Genomic DNA, 21,261 nt, shown 5'->3' with positions numbered 1-21,261 from the left:
CTCATATGTATCGGTCGCATTGGACCGATCGATAGACGTGGAACAAAGAGCGACCGTCGAGTGAGATTCACACCGGTGACCACGGAATGATTCGGCGACGATTTCCTCGTGAAGAGCACGGTTCAGCAGAACGCGGGACCCTATCGGAAGCCGCGTGTTCGACTTCGTATCCGAAAGAAAAACACGAAATAGAGAGAGAGAGAGAGAAAGAGAGACGGTTCTAACTTGAGTGAACACGTGTTCAAATTCATTTGGTCTTGCAAGCGTACGCAAGAGAAACGTATGGCCGGCGGAGGAGGAAGCCCCTGGCCATAATTCAAGGAAGCATCCGCCTTGGCGATCTGTGGCAACATTCCGCATAGTTTTCAGCTCGTCTGTGCCGTTTTCAGCCTAGCACTATTACACGTAATTTATAATGACCACACAACGGGCGCCCGGCTCGCTTCGCGGCCAATCGAGGGGACTTATCGCCGCCGCATTTCAACGGACCTGACGTCCAAATGTTCCGACTCTCAACATAGTCTTGAGACACCGCGTACCCTCGGTATTGCTCGTCGCGATAGCTCCGACCTTCCTCGAGTCTATCGTGCTCGGTTTTCCCACAAGTTTACAGCTTCGCTCGATCCCGTCAGTACGGCGATAACCAACGTCGTAATAATACCGGGTGCGAATATGACATTTCCTCAACGATATAACGCGAAGCGGGTAGAATTCGAAGCGAATTTGGAACTCCGTTGCGAACTACAGACCAATTCGCCTTTGTGATTTCTCTCTCTCTCTCTCTCTCTCTTTCTCTCGTCAATAATTATCACAACTAAATATTTATCTATTTTGTTCGCTAACTTAAATTTATTTTTATTTATAACTTTATCTTTTTTCTTTGTTTTTTCTTGCTTTTAAATTATCATTTTTGTCTCTCTCTAATATAATTTTAATTTAATTGAAGTAATATAATTTCTTTCCTTTGACTTTATCATGTAGCTTACTTGTCCTTAGAGGGCTTGCCCTAGGATGAAGTAAACGCTGTTCTCTCCCTTCCTCTCTCTCTCTCTCTCTTTTGCTACCCGATCCTGTTTCTCCTGGTTCTCGCGTTGACTCGCGCACATGCTTTCTCATCTATCGTATTCGTTCTTCACATGATATTTGCTATATCTCATATTTCTGCAATCGTTTCTTTTATTTTTTGTTGATATTTTTAATTTTTATTCGACTCTGTACACTTTGACCCCTTTAAGCTGATATATTTACTTATCGTATTCTTTACTGCGCCTTTAGAAGATAATCTCAGGGCTGATAAACGTGATTCTCCCTCTATCTTTTTCCCTTTTAAAATCAACGTGACGTTTGTAACGTTTCGGCGAGTCGAGGGGAAATGACGGGCGCGCTATGCGAGTGTTATCTTTCGGTGCAATTTGTAAGTGCCATCGGCCAACCTTCCCGGGCGCGAATTCCCGGCGCGGCGCGCCTTGCCCCTCCGGCTGGAATAGCTCGACGCGCTACGGTGCGCTAGTTAGAAGAGGGGGAGGGACCCCCTCGGGTCAGAAATTCATCGCGACATTCCGCGTAATCTCGCGTCGGCCGCGTTTGTTTTCGGCAACACGCATGCACGTACGTACGGCACGGTTCCGTGCGCGCGCGATTTAGAATACTCCGCGCGCGTGAAATCGCCGCTTCGCTCGCCGGGATATTGTCAGGATTACCTCCTCGCCGCGCGAGAGCGGTCTCCTATCGCGAGCGGAAACACGCTCTTCCGTGGATTTCGGCCGCGCGCAATGTCACAGCGGAGCCGCTCGACGTGTAAATTTATGCGGGTTATAATTCACGCACGTCCGACTGCGTCTGCGGACCTCGTCCGCGGACTCCGTTCGTCCTCATTCGTGGTATCACCGGTGAAATTTAAGGATCCGACAATGCGCGGATGATAAAAAAGACACGAGGGAAGTGTATAAAAACACTCGTCGCTCGATCCTTATGCGTCTCGCCTGGTCTCGCTTTTGGTCGCGGAGCGAGTCGTCGATCGATCGAGAGAGAGAGAGAGATGGACGGAAAATTCCATTCGGGGATTCTATTCTCTCGAAAAATCGGAGGAAATCGGAATCCTCGGACGAAAAGCGGGATCGCGGCGACCCCGACCGCGATCGATCGTCGTCGCCTCGCTGCGAGTTATGTGGCTGACAGCCAGATTCCAGACTTCTGGTGGTCACAGGGAGCGGTTATAAACGCGGTATTCGTTTAGCGTGGTCTCTCTCGTCACCTAATAGCAATAAGCGGCCCTCGCGTTGTCACCGTCGTGCCGTTAAATATCGTACGCGCCGTTTCGCTAATGCCCCGCGCCGCGTCTTAATGGTGCACGAGTGCGGCGTGATTGTTATTTGCGCGCGAGCGCGTTAATTGTCCCTCATCAGAGGTGACTCAGACACTGTCGCTCGTAATTAGCGGACTTTAGAACGTCGCTATATAGGCGACCACGTGACGGCCTCGCGGGGGTGGAAGATCTCGGAACGATGGAGATAGCGGGATATCTGGCGATCGTCCGGGTCTTAATGCGGCCAATGGTCCGTTGCGTGCGGCTCTTAATTGGCTGGCCCTCAACGAGCTTGATACTGCGGATCCGACGATAACGGCGCTCGTGGAATGCACTGTGTGAAGGATGAACGTGCAAATTGTATGAGATAATGCGCGGATAATCGTGGTAATTTCCGAGTCACCTCAATGAGTTGTTTCTCGTTAAGATCATGCGTTACCATCCGCCGCGAAGTTATAATTGTTTGGATTTTCTGCAACCTCGCGCGCCTGTCCCCTCAAAACCGCATACTTGACTCGGGCAATCACTTTCTTAAACTGCAGTAAAAAGTGGAGAAAAACTTTTCGTCAGATGACGAAATTCGTCCTTGTTTGTGGGTCATTTATTCGTAGACCTGACTAGTTCATATGACTCTTTTGTGTTTTTCCACTATTCGACAAGTATATCTCTCAATAGATATCTCTGTTTAAAAACTATGCGCTGCCGTCCTTGTAAAGTTACAACTATTTTGATTTCCTGTAACTTCGTTCCATGGTTCTTCGTCCCTTAAAACCGCGTACCTGACCAAGGTAAAGGGATTATTCGCAATAAACGAAGAAGAAAGAGTTTTCGTCAAACGACGTAAAATTTGTCCTTATTCGTGGAACGTTTATTTGGACATTGTAGAGCTGCTAGTTTCTATGATTTTTTTATCAGTATGCATCTCTCTACTATTCGACTTATTCTAGAGAGACCTATAGAGGAGAGAGAGAATATTCTATCACATTCCCCCGAGCGTTCTAAATAATTTCGCTCGCGTGAGAAAATATTATCTGCTGATCATCGATCTAACGGCGAACGCTTAGACAAGAAGTGACATTCACGATCGTCTAATTCGGCGCCACCTGCGCTTCACGGTAGTGCCGTTCTGCGCGCGCTCTCGAGCACTTATGAAACCTGCGCGGCACGCGGCTCAGCAGCCAGTCCGATTCCTCGTCGCAGTGCGATACGGTCGATAGGAGTAAAAACGCAGTACAACCACGGGTGGTTGCAGCGAATTGCAGGAACGAGGCTGCGACGACGCCGTCGCGTCGGCACGCGAGAATCACCCCCGGCGCCACCAGCCACTTTACGCGTTTCACTCCGCTCGACCTCGTCTGGTTCATTCCGTTCGTGGACGCCGACGAGATCGCGACCACGTGAACGAGAGGCAGTCGTAAACTCGGCAGTATCCCCGGAGTGTTCCCTCGTCGGGGTTAGAAGCTTAAAACCACCGACAGGCAGAGTTGAACCGTGTGCTGGTGCGTTGGGATCGTTTTCACATGGAGATGATGTTCGCCTTTCGTAACGTGCGACGACGAGGACTTTCATAAACAGCTGTCGGTCCTCGCGCGGAAGTTCCGTTCTGTTTCCGCAAAAGTCTCGACTATTTCTTTTCAATGGACCTTGTTTGTCGTCGGTCCCGCTGGCACAATAGTCGCGAATTTCTAAGACTGATTACCCGTGAACCCGGAGAACAAAGGCTGTCGCGGTGCGCAAAGAGTCTCTGACGAATCCGCCGAGAGATCGTCGGAGAAATCGGAAACGGGGCGATTCGCGACGGTCACGTGAGCTTTTTTACGCCCGCGAGCTGGCAGAGAGCCCCGCGGGGTCTCTCGCATCGATCACCCCGGGATTTCCCGACGTGTAGACGCAAGACCACCGAGAGCCCAGGGCGAGAAGAAGGTGAGAGAGAGAGAGAGAGAGTCGGCTGGAAAAAGCGCGAGGAAGAAGGTGTACAAACAAACACGCTCCAATGAACGTCGCCCGGCCGTAAATTCCCGTGCAAACAGCTACGATCACGTCACCATCGCCGTGACATTGGATCCCGTCATGCGAACTGTTTACGCGCCGAGTCGCCGACATCGCGGGCCGAGATAGCGGATTTAGCGAATTCGCGTCGCGAGAATCGGCCTTCAAGGCTGTCCTTCCTTTTCACCCACCCTCGAACCCGCCTGTCGTATATCCGAGACGCACGTTCGCGTTCTGGGGTAACGCCGGTTAGCCTAAGGTTCCCGGACTCGTGTTTCGTCAGGTGTCGGAGAGCCCCGAGTCGACGTGGGGAGAAGGAACACGCGTGAGGAGGTGGGCGGAGGGTCAACGCGGACGGAAGGACGCCGCCGCGAACAACTATTGATCGACCTGTATCTTGAAGAGGATGCTCTTCTCTTCGGCCTCGTAAGAGCAAAGTTCACGTCGCGGTCACGAGGAACGCGGGGAGGGGCGACCTCCAGTGACGACGTCGCACGTTGTCATGGAAAATCGATTCGCCACCAGCGACCACCACCACCCCACCACGACGACCACCCGCCGCAGTGCAATGACCTCCAAACCGGGAAGATCCTACAGCGTGAGGTAAGCGGCTTCGCGGTAGGGATCGCAGAGAGGGTGGAAGAAGCGAGGGAGGAGGAGGATGAGGGGAGCAGGAGGGTAAGAAGGCGTGAAGAAAGAGGCTGGTCCCCTTCGAAGAAAATAGCCGCGGCTTTACGGGGTGTCCCGACGTCTACGACTTCCACGATGTTTTTCTCTATTTCACTTCCGGCCGTGGCTTCCCGAGGCAGCGCTTTTCAAGCTATCCGCGCTCTATCTCTCGCTCTTTCTTTCCCTTCGCCGAGGGAGGTTCCCGCGACGAAATGCGCCCGCGTCTCGCCCATGGCACGAGGTCTCGTTAGGACAAGCGCAATTTGTCGTATGGACATTTCGTTATATCGCAGTATTTCAGGATCGCAGTGAGAATGCGCGCGTCGCCGCGTATTTATAGCGAATACGCTCTCTCCGCTTTATCGCCGCTGCCTCATTCTGTCACATTTCTTAAGGGACTTTCGTGGAAGACGCTTTTGACGCGTTTTCCCTCTTCGATTTTTGCTCCCTTTTTTTCCTTGCGAAGCCGATTCGGAGAAATTACGCTCGCGTGCGTACGTGCGTCTCAATGCTTCACCGCGGGGGAAATAATTGAAGATGAAAGGACTCTTGTGACGCTTACTTCGTGTCGCGCGTCTCCAAGGTCGGTTTTCCAGCCGAACGTTCCCAAGCTAAAAGCGAGGTCATCTCCGACACTGCGACGCTACATGATCCCGTAAAAATGCAAATCCCGTGCCGGGAGCGCGCGATATCTATAATCCGTACGCGCGTAAACACGACCGTCGCGAAGACATTACCGCCTGCCATCGTTGATTCCGCATTTAGAGCGAGAATAAAGGGGACCGTATTCTCATCGCGCACTCGCCGCTAAATGCAGCTGTTTGATTCCGCGACTTTGTGTACACCCCGAAAGCCCGACACTGTCCGCCGCCGCTATCGGATTTAATCCGAAATTGCGCGATCGCGTTCAATTAAATGCGTTAAATGCGAAGATGCGAGTCTCACAGCTCGTGCTTTCGTCGCGCGTCTTACAGCGAATTTATATATCGGGTCGGTGCGTGTTGAATGCTATACATGCAACAATTATTTAAATAAAAAAGCGTATCAGCGCTTTTAAACGATTAAACATTTAAAAGTGATATCACAGAATTTTTTTTTATTATATTATTTAGCAGAACATATATTAATAATTTCTACGTTAAAAAGTACTTGTTATGTCATTGTATTTGGATACTTTATGTGTAACAGCCTTTAGCATTCATTAATCTGGTGTAGAGAAACTATATTGTAATAAAAATTGCTACAAATTTTTGTAATGTTGAACTATACAAGAATTATGACTGAAATTATAATATGTGTTGTCATTTTTAGTGATATATATTTTATTGTACACACTCGCTAAAGATTACAACACAATAATTTCAGTCATAATTCCGATATGGTCCAACGTTACAAAATTTGGTGACAATTTTTACTGCAATATTTTTTCTATGCAGATGATCGAATTTGCTGTTCGATTTTTGCATTCTACTCCGATATTGAGATCGCTTTCGGGTATCGTATGACGATCGCATCAACGTGACACGCGAAACGGACGATTACTAAACGCTGTGTGCGAATCAAGATGTACATGCTTGCAGAGAGGCGAAGTGCGTTTTCTGATCTTGCATCGTTCCAGAAAAGTTCGCCGGCGGACGAGTTGTGAGACGGGCATAGTTATTATTTCGAACTCAGAAACTCCTTTGTGTAAGAGCGCGTGCGTCAGCCTTTGAATTCTCTTGGGAATTGAGATCGTGGTCCTTCGCCGAAGATCTCTCTCTCTCTCTCTTTCTCTCTATCTTTTTCACTTGGACGTGCGTAAAAAAGGATGCCTCATGCATCGGTGAATTGTATGCAATGCGAATATGAAACGTTGTATTAAGATGGCCTGTGATCGCGTGAGAAAGGTAAAACATTCGCCCTTCACTCACGGATTAAATAATTATACAGCGTTCGACGTTGGCAACCTGAGATAAAGAAAGAGAGAGAGAGAGAGGGAGAAAGAGCAAATGAAGAAACACACATTGTGGCCTGCGGGAAATTAATTATAATCAGATAATATGATTAATACATCTGATTGCGCAATTTTGACTCAAAAAACAAGAAGGGAAGAAGAGGAAAACGCGATTGCACAGTCGAGAAGGTTAACGTGGAACTGCGGACCGTCGATTCTACCTGACCGATGATTGATTAATTTTTCTCTCCTGACTGCGATGTGACTTGGTAGTCTTTCACTTGCGTTCTTACTTGACCTCAACTTGAGATCGAGAGAATATTGCGAGTATCACCGTGTCGGAACGACGTTGCGCAAAAGCAAACCGGAAAGTAACGATTGATAGTCCACCACGCCGCCCACTGGTCGTGATTGCTCGCGCACGAGCCGAAGACAGCTGGGGTGGAAGCCGTAAGAAAGAACGTTCCTCTCATTAACGGAGCATCGAGTGCGATTTTCAGCGTCGACTGATATACCACGACTTTATACCACGACCAACGTCTTGATTTACTCTCGGTTTACCTGCGCGACCGTGCCTGCCGCCGCGGATCGGAACGCTAAATTGCTTACTTTCGAGACCTTCGCGGCGATCCGAGCGGATTTCACTGTAACATCGTAATGGTAATGGTAACGGCGGGTTTCCGTCGTTTGTTCGACGCGTATGTTGGTACGACGATGTGATTTTTTCCTTTCAACGAGGCCAGCCTTACGTAACGCGAATCGAGCCCGAAGACGCGATGCGTGCAGAAGTGAGCGCGAAAGCGAAGAGTCGGATTTGACAATCCGCGGAATATCGAGGCGTGTCGCGCGTATTTGGTGCTCCGGGGACGTCGCGAACGACAGGACCGCGCGAAGCAAAATCGCGATTTGGAAACGTTGGCATCCGGTATATTTTTGAAAAATATGGCGATCACGGCTCTAAATGATTTACAATCAACATTCATATAAGAGCAAGTAAGAATCTAAAAAGCCTGTTAGACTCTTATATTCCCACTACTATGTGAACGATGATTGTAAAAATCATTTAGAGTCGTGATCATTATATCTTTTCGCGTATAAATGTGGACAGAAAAATGTACTACATTATTACCATCCGTCATTTGTTGAATTTATCAGGTCACCGTTTACGTTTTGATGTAGCAAAGCAAATAAAAAAACGAATTAATTATGATACGAACTTTGTGAAAACTAGATCACAGGTCGGCTTCTCAATGAATTAATTTACTAATGATATCTTACCATTGCATTTGGGCAAATTTTCATGTAAATTTTTCCGTGTATTTTCGTTTGTGGGGGGGAAAAAAGTGCGTCGTGCGAATCTCATCGAGAGCAGTACGGTGAGATCGATCGACGGCGGACGATGCGCCTTTATCGAGAACACGTCGCGGATTATTTTCATTATTATTGCGCATTACCGCGCGTTACGATTCAATTGGCTGCGGAGAAAGGCGTAGCGTGGGAAGCTCGTATAACGCTCAAACGTCTCGTATATTCTTCTTCTCGTGTCTCTTTTACTCGCTGCTATTACGTCCTGTGCTTCTCATCGTTCGCGGTTCATCGCCGGCACGCTGCTCCGCTTGCTGTCCGTGTAATCGAGAATTGATCTTTTGATTAGAGATTTCCTGATAGGCACAGTCAAGTTAATGGATACGCGTGACGCAGCTTACGATGAGAGAATGCGCTCCGGAAAAACGATCCGACCGTTTATTCGGGATCTTGCTGTTATACGGAGAAAAATAATTTGTTGGCACAGCAAATTTCATGCTGTTACAGCAAAATGTCTAGTTACTATGTGGACAGCAAAACGATTGGTTACTAATTGCCACTTGCTGGATTATTTTGCTGTAAGAATAAATGAGCAAATGTAGGAAAACACTATTTTGTTCTAACAGCAAATTAATATGTCCTATACACAAGGATAAATTTATTTAGCAAAACTTTTCTATCTTGGCAACAAAACTGTTTCTGTTCTAATTGCGAATAATTCGCTAATTTGGTTATGCTAACTAAATCTTATTATTGTCGCAACGAATATGCAGCAATAAGTTAGTTTTGTTACCATTGTAAAATGATTTCTTCCCGCGTAGCGAATAATATCACGATACAATTGTGCAAATTTGAAGCAAATGCATTTTACCTCTAATTGCTAAAAATTTAGCTGCAGTAATCAGCAACGACACACTGAGAAACCTATTTAGTTGACTCAAGCAAAATTCTTATTTAAATATGGGTAAATGTATATTTTAATTGTCAAAGCTAAAGTGGTTCTCTGAAGAAAAAATGAAAAAGGTTTGATTCAAAGAATTGAACCTTCGATTCAGAGAAACAAATTTTGGTTTTCACAATCAAAACATTTGTTTGCCCATATCCAAACGAGAATTTTGTTTCAATCAATTAAATGGGTTTCTCAGTGCATAAAGCTGTTCCTATTTTAGTTGCCACAGCTACATTTTAGCTCCTAAGGCTCATTCTTCCTCTCAGTGTATTAAATGTAAGCTGACGGACCTCTCTAACAGGCTTGAAATTTAATTCTCAAAAAGGTCTCGTGAGAGGGAATGGACATTAAATTGGATTTTTCCACACGAATTTTGCCTTTTATTGCGTTATTCTTAGAAGTAAGGTGATCATAGATGTAGAGGGAAACGTTATAATCCCCATATGGCGTGCCCGCTCGAAATGTATTATCAATATAATAAAAGGTACCACGCCTTCTCCCCGTTATCGTAGTAAGTCTGAGTCATAGGATGGCGAAGAAGCAATTGCCAAAGTAAACTTGCCGATAAAACCCATCTGCCACTGTAAGGAGGGTCGCGAGACGTCGATGGTATGTGCGGTGATGTAAAAGGCATCTCGAAAGAAATATATTCCGGAGTTCCGACAATTTGGAAATTATTCATTCTTCTTGACATTTCGTCGTGACATTATCGCGATGAAATTATGGGAAAGTGTTAATCGTATTTGGATTACGAAGCGCCTGGTGTAATTCGCAGAAATAGGATAGCGCGGAAAGCAATTTGTACAAAGGTCACTTCATTCGAGAAGAAGGGAAGAAAATAAGCGAATAATAATAATTAAATGAAAATTCACAGTCGAGACATTAAAAGCGAGTTGTCGGGAAAAATTGAACGCTAACTTTCGCTGGTGCTCCGGGCGAACACTCACCGCTTACGAAGCAGTGCTCGGTTACGAGGGAGAGATATAACTCGAATGCATTAGATCGATGTGAAACGAAATAATTAGGAGGATTTGTGATTTTACTGATTTTCACGAATAAATTGAACAACATCGGTTCGGTATTATTTTAGACATCTAACGAGAGAGAGTGAAATGGGAATTCTTATTTTTCTCTTTAAATTATGAAGAAAATTAATTTGCCAACACGGTAAATTTTACGTTGTCACAAAATTTGTCATTTACTATGTGAACAGCAAAACTGTCCTTGTTAAGGAAGGAGAACCAATTACCGTTCGTTGCCTGGATTACATTGAAAAATGTTCCGAAAAAATGTTTCGAATTATGTCAACTATATTTTATTGCTGTCGCAATGATGTTTTGCTACGACAGCAAAATTATTTCGTCCGTGCAACAAATCCTTTTGCTCTCATTAGAGTAACAAACAATTTGCTGTGCCAGCAAAAAATTGTTCTCCGTGCGATTTTGATAGGATCTACCTGACAATGAATAACCAGATGTATTTTGGTTGAGAGGAAACAAAATTCCTGGTTATAAAAATCAAATTTGGTTCATGAAAATTTGAAATTTTGTTTTTTTTTCAACAAAAACGCGTTATCCATTATCAAGAAGATTCAACCGAACTCATTTTTTCGGTATATTTTGCCGAATCGACAAATTATTTTGTTGTTAAAACAAACTAGCAAATGTAAAGGAAAACACTGTCTTGTTCCAATAGAAAATTAACGTGTCCTAAGGACAAATTCACTCAGCTCAGAAGTTTTTATCCTGGCAACAAAACTATTTCTGCTCTAATTGGGAGCAATTCGTCAATTTGGTTATGACAATTAAATTTTATCGTGGCTGCACGAATGTGCAGCAGTGACGATGTGTGGTTCCGCTGTGCAACAACGAAATTATTTTTCTTCGTGACTTCTCACGAGATTGAAATGGAAAAACCTTGACGAACCCTTTCCACCGGCGCAACAAATGGCGAACGAAACGCATGATTTCGTGAATTACGCGGTTTGCGCGAGAGAGAGATTTACAGGTCTCTTATCTTATCCAAACGTTGATCAGGTGTGCGCGGGCGCGCGCGACGTGTCAAGGTGACAAAAGGTTTTAATTGTCGCGAAGTCTTTCTGTCGCAATTACGACAGGCGACGTCGGCGTTACGGACGCGCGTAAATTACACGTCCATCCGCGACGAGGTCGCTCGCGATAAATTACACTTTCGGCATTTTTAATTCTCGCGCTAAGAAAGCGAACGTCACTCCCCGATATTCTCCCGACGCCTCGGAATTGCAAACATACTTCAACGGTGAAATCGTGAACGCGTCTGATGAGCAGGTAAGAGCGAGTAAGTACGATTTTGGTGCATCAGAAGAGTTCGCGGAACAAATCTTTGAGCATTCACCAGAATATATTAGCCGACAATGGCCGTTGTGCAAACTGTCGACTAATTATCGGCCATTACAGTCGAGCTGATGGTGCGCGTTTCTGGTTGCGTCAGTAGCCTATTTGCACGTTCGCTCGTCGAGTCGGATCAAAGAGAAATTTCATCGTCGCGAGCACACCGGGTCGTGGTTCGAGGTCGCGCAGGAAATGCCCGTTGTCGTCGCCGTCGTCGTCGTCGCCGATAAAACGCTTGCGTTCGCAGGTTCGCGTTAAGTGTCTCGCTAATGTTACACGAAGGAGGCGGCCTCGCGAAACACTGTCGTGAAAAAAGAAGACAGCAGCTCCCGTTGAGGATTGCGCAACCTGCGTCTCTCCTCGGCCGACAAAGCCCCGGTGTTTTCGTTATGTGACGATACCTTCGGTGTGTATCGCGCGGATTTTTCGCGACGGTCGCACCTTCCGTGTCGCTGGCGACCTCGCGGATCGAATTACCGCGCACTCGTAATGATCGCCGCACCGGAAGCCAGCCGCGATGATCTTGATCGTGTCATCCTCGTGCGTGCGATGCCTGCAAAAAGCGACATGTAAAACGAGCATATGTAACGAGCGTGTTTCGCGTGCGCGTTTTTTCATGCACTGGATATATTTGTCCCCGAGTAATCCGCGTAATCTCAATTGTCATTTCAACGATTCACTGAGAGAAATTATATTCGACCTCAATTCTATACTCTATTTATGATTTTAACCGCGAAATAATAGTAGCAATATAATTGTAAGATTTTTCCACTTGGTTGCTGCAAGGCGACCTATTAATCTCAATTTTATTAGTTGTTTCGCAATACGTGATGAATATCTTTGCTAATGTATGGTTTTTAGTGATATATACAGGGTGTCCAGGACCAACAGGGATAAGCTTCGCTAGAGCGTAGAACGGGTCGAGATGAACAAAAACGTCCTTTAGCATTTTGCAAGCAAGTACGCAAAATTTCGAGTTATTAATTATTGAAAATGGCTATGTATAGAAGCTTCTTTAATTAATAACTTAAAGATTTGCATGTTATTTGCAAAATAGTAAAGGACACTTTTGTTCAGAAAGTAGCCTCTATGATCTACAAGTATGTGACAGCTGTTGTATTTAACGATAGATTCAAGTTTAGAGGTTCAATATATTAATATCTCTTCATGGTCATTTTGAATAATTAATAACTCGAAATTTTGCGTGTTATTTGTAAAATGATATAGGACTTTTTTGTTCGCTTCAATCCGTTCTACGTCTTCACGAAGTTTGTCCTTATTAGTCTGGGACACCCTATATATATTTGTATCTCGTGCCTTTTTTTTATTCATTTGTTTTTCTTTCTTTCTATTTTTATTAAAAATTTTTTTTCTACTTAGGTTTTGGAAAAGCCTTGTATATACTCATATCTTATTTTTTTGTTTCTTTTCTTCATTTATTTTCCTTTCTATTTTTTTTATTAAAAAAATTTTTTTATTTAGGTTTTAGAGAAACACGTGCTTTCGCTTGGTCTCTTGCATATGTGATTTAATTATACCTAATTGTTACTAAAATTATATTAATCTAGCTTTGAATGTGCAATAAAGTTATGATTATTACCATTACTATAATGACACTTTGACTAGAAAATGGTTCTCCCAGCTATAATTGTTTCATTACGATGATTATAGTTAGAAATAGTTACCAAATATTTTTCTCCCAGTGTTCGCGCGTTTACGTCTCGTTGAATCGATTGTATTCGCTGCTCGGTTTTATTACGCGAACTTCGCTTGAACTTGAGAAATTTCGGCGCTACCTATGTGCGTGCGCGCGTGAAGCCTTCGTTCACGCGAGCTTCCAGTACAACGAGCCGACGATGGTAGAAATTACGTGGCACCATTAAAAACTTTTCTCGAATCGACACAACGATCTTGTTTTGCGCTGCAATTAGGGGAGAGATTCCCGAAGCGATTCGCGATACCGAGTCGTGGCACTCTCGTTCCGCTGCTTTTGCTCGCGCGCGGATTTCGTTACGCCGATAACACTGCCCGCAGACTGGTTTTTCCTTTTGCGAGGTGTGTTTCGCCGCGTGTGATTTTACGTAATCGTGCTTGATTATCCGCCGCGGGCACGAATGAGGCAGTTATTATACAATTTCGTTCGTGTTCCGCGTTTCGAGTGACAATCGACGATGACGGCGACGACATTGTGATGCAGATAACCGCAGTAAACCGTGTACGGCTTACGACCAGCCTGATCCATCGGCCTTGAACGGTCGAGAGAGCCGATACCTCGTTTCGTGCAAAACGTCGTAGATCGATTACGCCACACTCGCTTTATCAACCCTAGAACGCGACTCCCGCGATCGGGGCTTACGTCACGTTCGCTCGCACATTCGCCGCGAATTTGCAATTCGATGAAAAACGGCCCGTCGCGAATAAGCGAGAAGACTCCGCAGTTCGCGTATACGCGCCACGACGCTCGTGCGCGAAATTTCATCGCAACGAATGTGTGAGGCAGAGATCGCGCTAACGAAGGGGCCGAAGAAACACCTCTCTCAGGTAGTTCCCTGTACTGACAGCTCGTATCACTCTGATTCCCCGCGACCCAACTCTCTTCGCTGGCCTAGATGCATCCCATTCTGAAAAAGGTTTACGAATGCACGCGATGTACCGCGATTTGTTTGCGTGAAATCGGAAAAGCATTTCGTTACCGCTCTCGCGCTAATTGGAGGATTGACATTAACCCACATAAAAATGAAGCGGTTGCTGCAGCGCATCTGGCTTTCTAACGGGAACCGCAGACGGAACGCCGAACGGAATTCCGGACCGCCCGTCTTCGCGCGACGAAGTGCTCGAAGTAAAAAGTAAAGTATCCGTGAAGGTTGCCGGAAAATTAAGGATCCATTGCCCATTAGTGCGGTACTTTCAGTAGCGCGTCAAGGGGGGCCACTCATAAATTTAGTATTTATTATCAGGCAAAATTACATTCCTATATTTATTTTACTACCTAAATAATAAATGTTAATTCGAAACGAAGTTGAGATAAACACAATATTACAAATACGAAAATATTTTTATTTTTTTCTACTTTTCTTATTAACGCTATATTTATACATCAAATTATGCATTAATCTAATAGATATACATAGATAATAGCAAAAGATATATAAATGTTTAAATATGTGTATATGTTATGTAAACATTTTACCCCGAGTATTACTATAAGTTATGCATTTTATACCGCTCTATTTTCAAAACAAAATGGTCGATAATTCTGAAATTTGTATATGATGACCGCATATTAGTTTTTAATACTATAATAGTTTTCTACGAAAATCTTATTTTTAATTTAGTATATATTAAAAATGGAAATTAAAAATAGCACGTTAATCATAAAAAAAACACGCGTAAAAAGTGTTAATTTTAGCTACAAATATCTCAATTCTCGAATGGTCAGTATTTTTCTGATAGCACGAGTAATGAGTTGGATGATATCGCAACCCGTGTAGAAAAATTTCAGGGAAAAACTGGTCACTAGCCAGAAACTGAACAGTTTTTATTGGCTTGAATTAATTAGACAGTAACTGTTCGGAAAATACTGACTACTATTTCATAGCCAGTTACTGACTATAAATTATGCAAGAAAAATAATAAGTAAATACTGGGCAGTTTCTGTCCAGCAAAAACCCGGGAAATACTGGTCAGTGTTTCTTGGTCAGTTCCTGATCAGAAACTAGGCAAGAAAAATAGTAAATAAATGCTGCGCATTTTCTGCATAGAAAAAACTCGGAAGATATTGGTCACTGTATACATTAATGTCATACGCAAGTTTCATCAAATTCTTATCAAACACATTTCACTTTACAACTTCTTTTAAAGTGGAATAACTTTTGATCTATAACTTCCGAATTACTTGATCTGTTCTTTTTAGCTGCACGCTGAACTGCAATAAATTGAAGTGAGAAAACATATACTCGTCTCACTTCAACTTTTTGCATCAGTTCAACAGTGCAATTAAAAAAAAAAACACTCAAACTTTTGGCATCACATTTTGCAAAGGCAATATAGATCAATTTTTAATTTTCCATAATTTTTCTATTATTTTGAGTTATGGGTGGTACATCTATCTAGCTCATATCACGTTCGTGGAAGCATAACAGGCGGTTCCATCGAAGGTCACGATGATGTAATCGAGATAAGTCCGGACGACGATCGCATCATCGCGTTGCGTCGAGACCCACGGTTTTTTCGTCTTCGTCGGCGAAGCGCCTGTCGAAAACAACTGAGAAAAAGAAGAAAAAGAGGAAAAAGAAGTAGCTGTTCCTTCGAGCACGAACGAAAGTAGCGTGCGAACTGAGAGAGTCCCCCTCCCCCCTTCTCTTCTCTCTCTCTCCTCGACCGGAAACGCGCTTCGTCCTCTCTGCGCGTTTCGTAAGGCTTCCTGTTGTCCTCTCGCTAATTGGTCGCTCCGATAATCACGCACGTTCGAGCATTCCGCCTGTTATGCGGCTGCGCACTAGCACGTGCCGTTGCTGTAAATTAACTTTGCCGATAAATCGTTCCGATAACAACAGTCGCAGAGAAGAATGCGACTGCGCCTGATTTCGCCGGTGTTATAATTTTCGTACGTGAAAGTCGCGCGGACTCGAAAAGAAAAGAAGAGAAAGAAGTATCGCGGGTTGGCGCAAGATCGCATCGGCGGAGAGAAGCACACACGGCGCGTCGCTTAAACACGTGTAACACTTTTTATATCTAATAATTTTCATCGTACAGTATTTAGCCTTAATTACAAAATTATCCGAGTCCGCTTCGTGTGTGTACGCTTGTTGGGACATAAGTTTTGCGGAGTTAATCGAAAGCGAGCGTAAAACGGGAAAATCCCGATCGAGCTGGATGAATTTGAAATTGGACAAAGGAATGCTTCGCGTGCTTCGTCCGCATGTGAATATGTAATTACGATTTCGAGCAATGAATCTGAAATCGGGAATTTCACTGGGCCGTTCATTGCGCCGGCGCGCGTTAACACACTCCACCGAGATCAATGCGCTTCCACTCTCGAGCCGAGCCGAGAGACGATACCGTGCTGTTCCAGAGCAGTGATTCCGGTCAGCCGGAATAGCGGTACACGCACGGCCGTGCGTCTTCGTTCTCGAATTATTATGTTGCTACTTTCCGCGAGGTGCATAGTAGCACGCTTTGTCGCGAAAGCGGAAGAAACTTTTTCGCGTGCACCGCGACCGAGTCGCCTTTTTTCTTCTTTATTCCCCGCAACCTTTATTTTATTCCTCGCGTGTTACACTTATCGTGCGATATCATTGTGTGATATCATCGCGAAATGAAAGATCAGCGCCTGTCTGTAACTGAGAACCTGGTATCTCGAGAACGGTATCTTTCGTCAATTTCGGAGCGCTTGACGAGAGCGGCATGAACGTAATCGCGATGTTAAGGATGTATCGGCCATTAGTGCCGTATTTTCAGTGGCGCACCAAGGGGGCCGGTCATAATATTAATTTATCAAGCAAAATTGCGTTCTCATGCACTTACTTCATTACTTAAATAATAAATGTTAAAATTAAATCAGACTCAAGAAAATTACGAAAACTAAAATTAGAAGGCCATTAAGAACCAAGTACGGATTATCTAACGTTATTAAAACGCGAAGAAATATCGTATTCCTAAAAGATTTAGATATAGTCTGATCTTTTGGGAATACACGTATTTCTTTCCGTCTTAATAGCGCTAGATAATCTGTGCTTGACTTTTAATGCACTTTTAACGTTAGTTTTAATAATATTAATTTTAAACGAAGTTGAATTAGACATATATACATAATATTATAAATACGAAAATATTATTTTTTATTGTTCTTATTAATCCTATTTTTATGTATTAGTTGATTTAATATAAGTGTACAGATAATAAAAAGAGGTATATAATTATTTAAATATATATATATATATGTACATTGAGAAAAAGACTTAAAAATATATTTGTGAAATATAAGGTTTATTTCAAAAATAAATTTATTTAAATATAGCGAAATAAAATGTTATCTCTAGCAAATAAACCAATTAATATGAAAATTTAGATATATTTCAAAAAAATACATATTCCGTTGTCAGAATCAAATTTTTTTCTAATAGATAAATATTGAAGAAAATATCACAAGAAATATTTATTTCACAAAATTTCAATTTCTTTTTTTTAATATATATGTATTTTAAGTATTAATATAAGTTATGTACCTTATATCGCTTTATTTTATTTAAATAAAATAATCAATAATTCTGAAATTTGTATATAATGGTTTTTAATATCATAATAGTTTTCATTAAAATCTTATTTTTAGTTTAGAAGATGTTGAAATAGAGATGAAAAATAGTACGTTAATCTCTTAAGAAACACATATGAAAAGTGCTAATTTTCATTACAAATATCTCAGCTTTCGAAAATAGTCAATCTTTTTCTAATTGCACGAACAATGGAATTAGATAATATTTCAATGTACACGAAGTACAATCATCGAATTCTCATCAAACTCATCTCGCTTTACAACCTCCTTTAAAATTGAATAAAGTTGAAAGTGGAATAACTTTTGATTCGGGCTCTGAATTACCGTCAAACTTTTAGTGTCACTTTTAAATGCGATGTAGGTCAATTTGTAATTTTTCCATAATTTTTCCACTACTTCGAGTTACGGGCATATATTTTTAACGCAGAGCGCCTCGACTCGGCCGCTGTCTCGGAGGATTTTCGTCACGGAGTGTAGCCGAACGGTTTGCGGCCGAGGGAGACTCGCGAGAGAGTCCCGTGCGCGCTTATGAACGCGGCTCCGCCGGAGTGAGCGGCCAGTGCAGCGCGGTGCAGCGACGCGGTGCAGCACGCGGTGCAGCTGCAGCTGCGTCGGATAGTTGGTCGAGGCATGTGCGCCGAGTAACGGCTAATTGGCCACCTTTCCTCTCCGGGAGAGGAGCCGTCTCTCTCTCTCTCTCTCTCACTCGTTCTCGCTGTTGAGGCCTGACTCGTGCCAGTTTTGTTCGTTCTGTCGTGCGGTTTATACCGAGCGCGGCTGGAGCCTCCGACTCTACGGGAGAATTATGGTGTCTTGGTGCCGGGGATTTTCTTGAAGACGCCGGTGTTGCCGAACTATTTACGCTGTAAGTCGTAGTAACTCGGTCGCGGTCATCATTTTTCGTCATTTTTCATCTTTTCAAGGCGTGCATTGAAAAATGAGTTTAGTTGGATCTACCTGGCCGAACGTGCAACCAAACGCGTTTTGATCGAGGGGAACAGAACTTCTGCCTGTAAGAACCAAATTTGGCTCACGGGAGCTAGAAAAATTTTATTTTCTTCAATCAAAGCGTGTTTCGGCTGTCCATTATCAAGCCCAGATTCAACCAAACTCGTTTCTTGCTGTGGAACGAGAGTACGGTAATATTTTTTTCGTCGATGCGCGAGCATTTCTTCGCGGCTGAGATAGATGTAATAAAAATTCGATCCTCACGGAGTGAGACGGGTGATCCTCGATGTAGTCTGCGGGGATTTTGAGGAATGAAGTTCTCTCGGTTACGAAGTCTCGCGGCCACGAAGAGTGCCTCGCTCCGAATTGACCGCGCGAGTGATCGCCGTGAAAGTGTATCGAACAAGAAGCCTAATTGTGCGCGCCGGGCTTTTATTAACGTAATGCGTCGGCCCGTTATTCGTCGGAAGTCATCGACTTTCTTCGCGGGAAAAAGTTCGATCGCGATCTGCAGGCACGGAATGACGCGTCCGGGCAATACGTTATTTCGCCGTCGTCGCCGTTTTTCGCGTTGCCGGTGGCGACAGTGAGAATTCGCCTGGACGGGATCTCTCTTCGTTTTCCGAAAGAACGAGTTTCTTTCTCCGCTTGGCCGCTTCTCACTTGCCGCAATCGGGACGAAGTTTCATCGGCGGAACGTACTTTCAGAGAGCACGCAGCGTGGGTATTAATAGCGAACTAACTGTCGCCGACATATCAAACATGCGGCAATAAAGATCGTAAACTTACGCTCCTTCTAGATACTCTCAAGTTCCAGCGAGTGACGTCACATAATAACGCAAAACGTGCGCGTGCCTCAGCCTGCTGGCTCAGCGGCACGGATCTCGCGGCGACTCCCGTGCGCTTTCGCCTCCCGCGCGATATTTTCCAGTTTCTCCATCATGTTCCGCGAATTCTCGTTAAAACCTGCGAATAACTCCCTTTACAGAAGTGCTCCCTTCCCCCGTCGATTTTTCCTCGCTCGAACTGGCGATGTTCGTCGATTTTACGAGCAACGCCGTCTCGGAGCGAATTGCTCCGAGGTAATACCTGCGGACGCGGCCGGATCTAATTGAAAATGTCATTCTGACTGAGCGGTGTGCACTTCGATTCTTCCCGAAATTCACATAAATACCGGAGGGTACACGGAGAAAGTATTGTAGTAGAAATTTCCACGAAATTTCATAATGCTGGATCATACCGGAATTATGACTGAAATTATTATCCGTATTATGATCTTTAATGTACACATGAAATACATTACTAAAGATTACGACACACATAATTTCAGTCATAATTTCGGTATGGCCTAGGATTACAAAATTTTGTGGTAATTTCTACTACAAAATCTTCACCGTGTAGTACTCGAAGTTTCGAAACTTCGATGTAATTCGACATTTGATTCGACGAAGTTCAAAGATTCGAAATCGAATTATTGGAAGTTTCGAGCTTTATTCGAAGATCCGAAATGTCGAAACTGTTGATAGAACTAATTTTGGAGAGTACAACAAAATGCTATGCAATTAAAGAGTATCCGTAGTATTGAACCTAAATAACATTAAAATATCCTAAGACGTCATAAAGACTTTTTTAGACAATAAGGCGTCTTCTAGACGTATGTATTGTTCGGATATCTTTAGTTCAGTTCTGAAATTTGTATTCATCTAGTTTAAAACAAAATGAATGAGGAAAGTACAAATAATAAACAATAAATTTCATTATCTTTATTTTAAAATAAATACAAATTTTGCCATGATATTCAACGACATAACCGCGAGAAAAAATTATATTCTTTAGGCCGACAAATATTATTTACTGTGCCTGCAAGATGAAAGATACACACATACTTCCTGGTTCTGAAAGTTTCGAATATCGAATGTTCAAATTTTTATACTTCAAAATTTCATTATTCGAATATAACGTGTAGTAACGTTCAGAAATTCAACGCTTCAAAGAGCTTCGAGTGTAACTTTTATGTGTAACCTATACGTAAATACATACGTTCGCATACTCGTTTTCAGAATTGAAGGAGCAGGTGAGAATTTTAAAGATAAAACAAGCAGGTGTATCTGCTGAACGAACGCGTCGCGAGCACGCACGTTCCCCCTTATTCCGGCAGAAGATCGTGCATTGTGTTACGCAGGGAGCTCAGACGCTGTTCGCGTATTCCGGAACGGAAGGAGTCCGAGGTGCGCTGCTTTGTTATTAACATAACGGTTCAATTATCTCTCCCCTCTCCGCGAGGAAAACTCACTCGCGATGTTGCACAAGGTTAAGAGTGGGTTAACGAGGGGACGCTTTGAACGTAAATGAGGGAGATCTGCCGGCGTGTCTGGTCTTAGCGCGCGCGGCTTAATCGTCCGGCTAATTCTGAGTTTCGCACGCGAGCGACGATTTACGCCGAAAGGGAATTACGATCTAGTTATCTGCCGTTCCAGTTACGGCCGCTGGCGAGCGCGTGTCGTCATGCACGCTCCGAAA

The 21,261-nt window shown here is 43.8% G+C and overlaps 1 protein-coding gene across 6 annotated transcripts in view; it reads left to right on the top strand.

Moving 5' to 3' along the window:
* Positions 1–21,261, top strand: part of LOC106742563 (repressed by EFG1 protein 1-like) — a 54,168-nt gene that overhangs the window by 17,950 nt on the left and 14,957 nt on the right. For 2 of the 6 annotated variants that reach the window (XM_014615652.1, XM_014615653.1), the window contains exon 3: positions 4,578–4,897. The exons of 2 other annotated variants lie outside the window; for them this stretch is intronic. In XM_014615652.1, coding sequence (XP_014471138.1) covers positions 4,797–4,897 — 101 coding nt within the window. In that variant the 5' untranslated portion in view covers positions 4,578–4,796. Of the gene's footprint in view, positions 1–3,506; positions 4,229–4,577; positions 4,898–18,352; positions 18,659–21,261 lie in introns of those variants that run through there. 2 more of the 6 variants (XM_014615651.1, XM_014615655.1) reach the window with 2 other exon arrangements.

This window comes from Dinoponera quadriceps, unplaced genomic scaffold (genome assembly GCF_001313825.1).
Source record: "Dinoponera quadriceps isolate SergipeBrazil2010 unplaced genomic scaffold, ASM131382v1 scaffold113, whole genome shotgun sequence".
In the NCBI taxonomy this organism is placed as follows: Eukaryota; Metazoa; Arthropoda; class Insecta; order Hymenoptera; family Formicidae; genus Dinoponera; species Dinoponera quadriceps.
The sequence above is the reverse complement of the archived record's forward strand: the minus strand, read 5'-3'. Positions and strand labels throughout refer to the sequence as shown.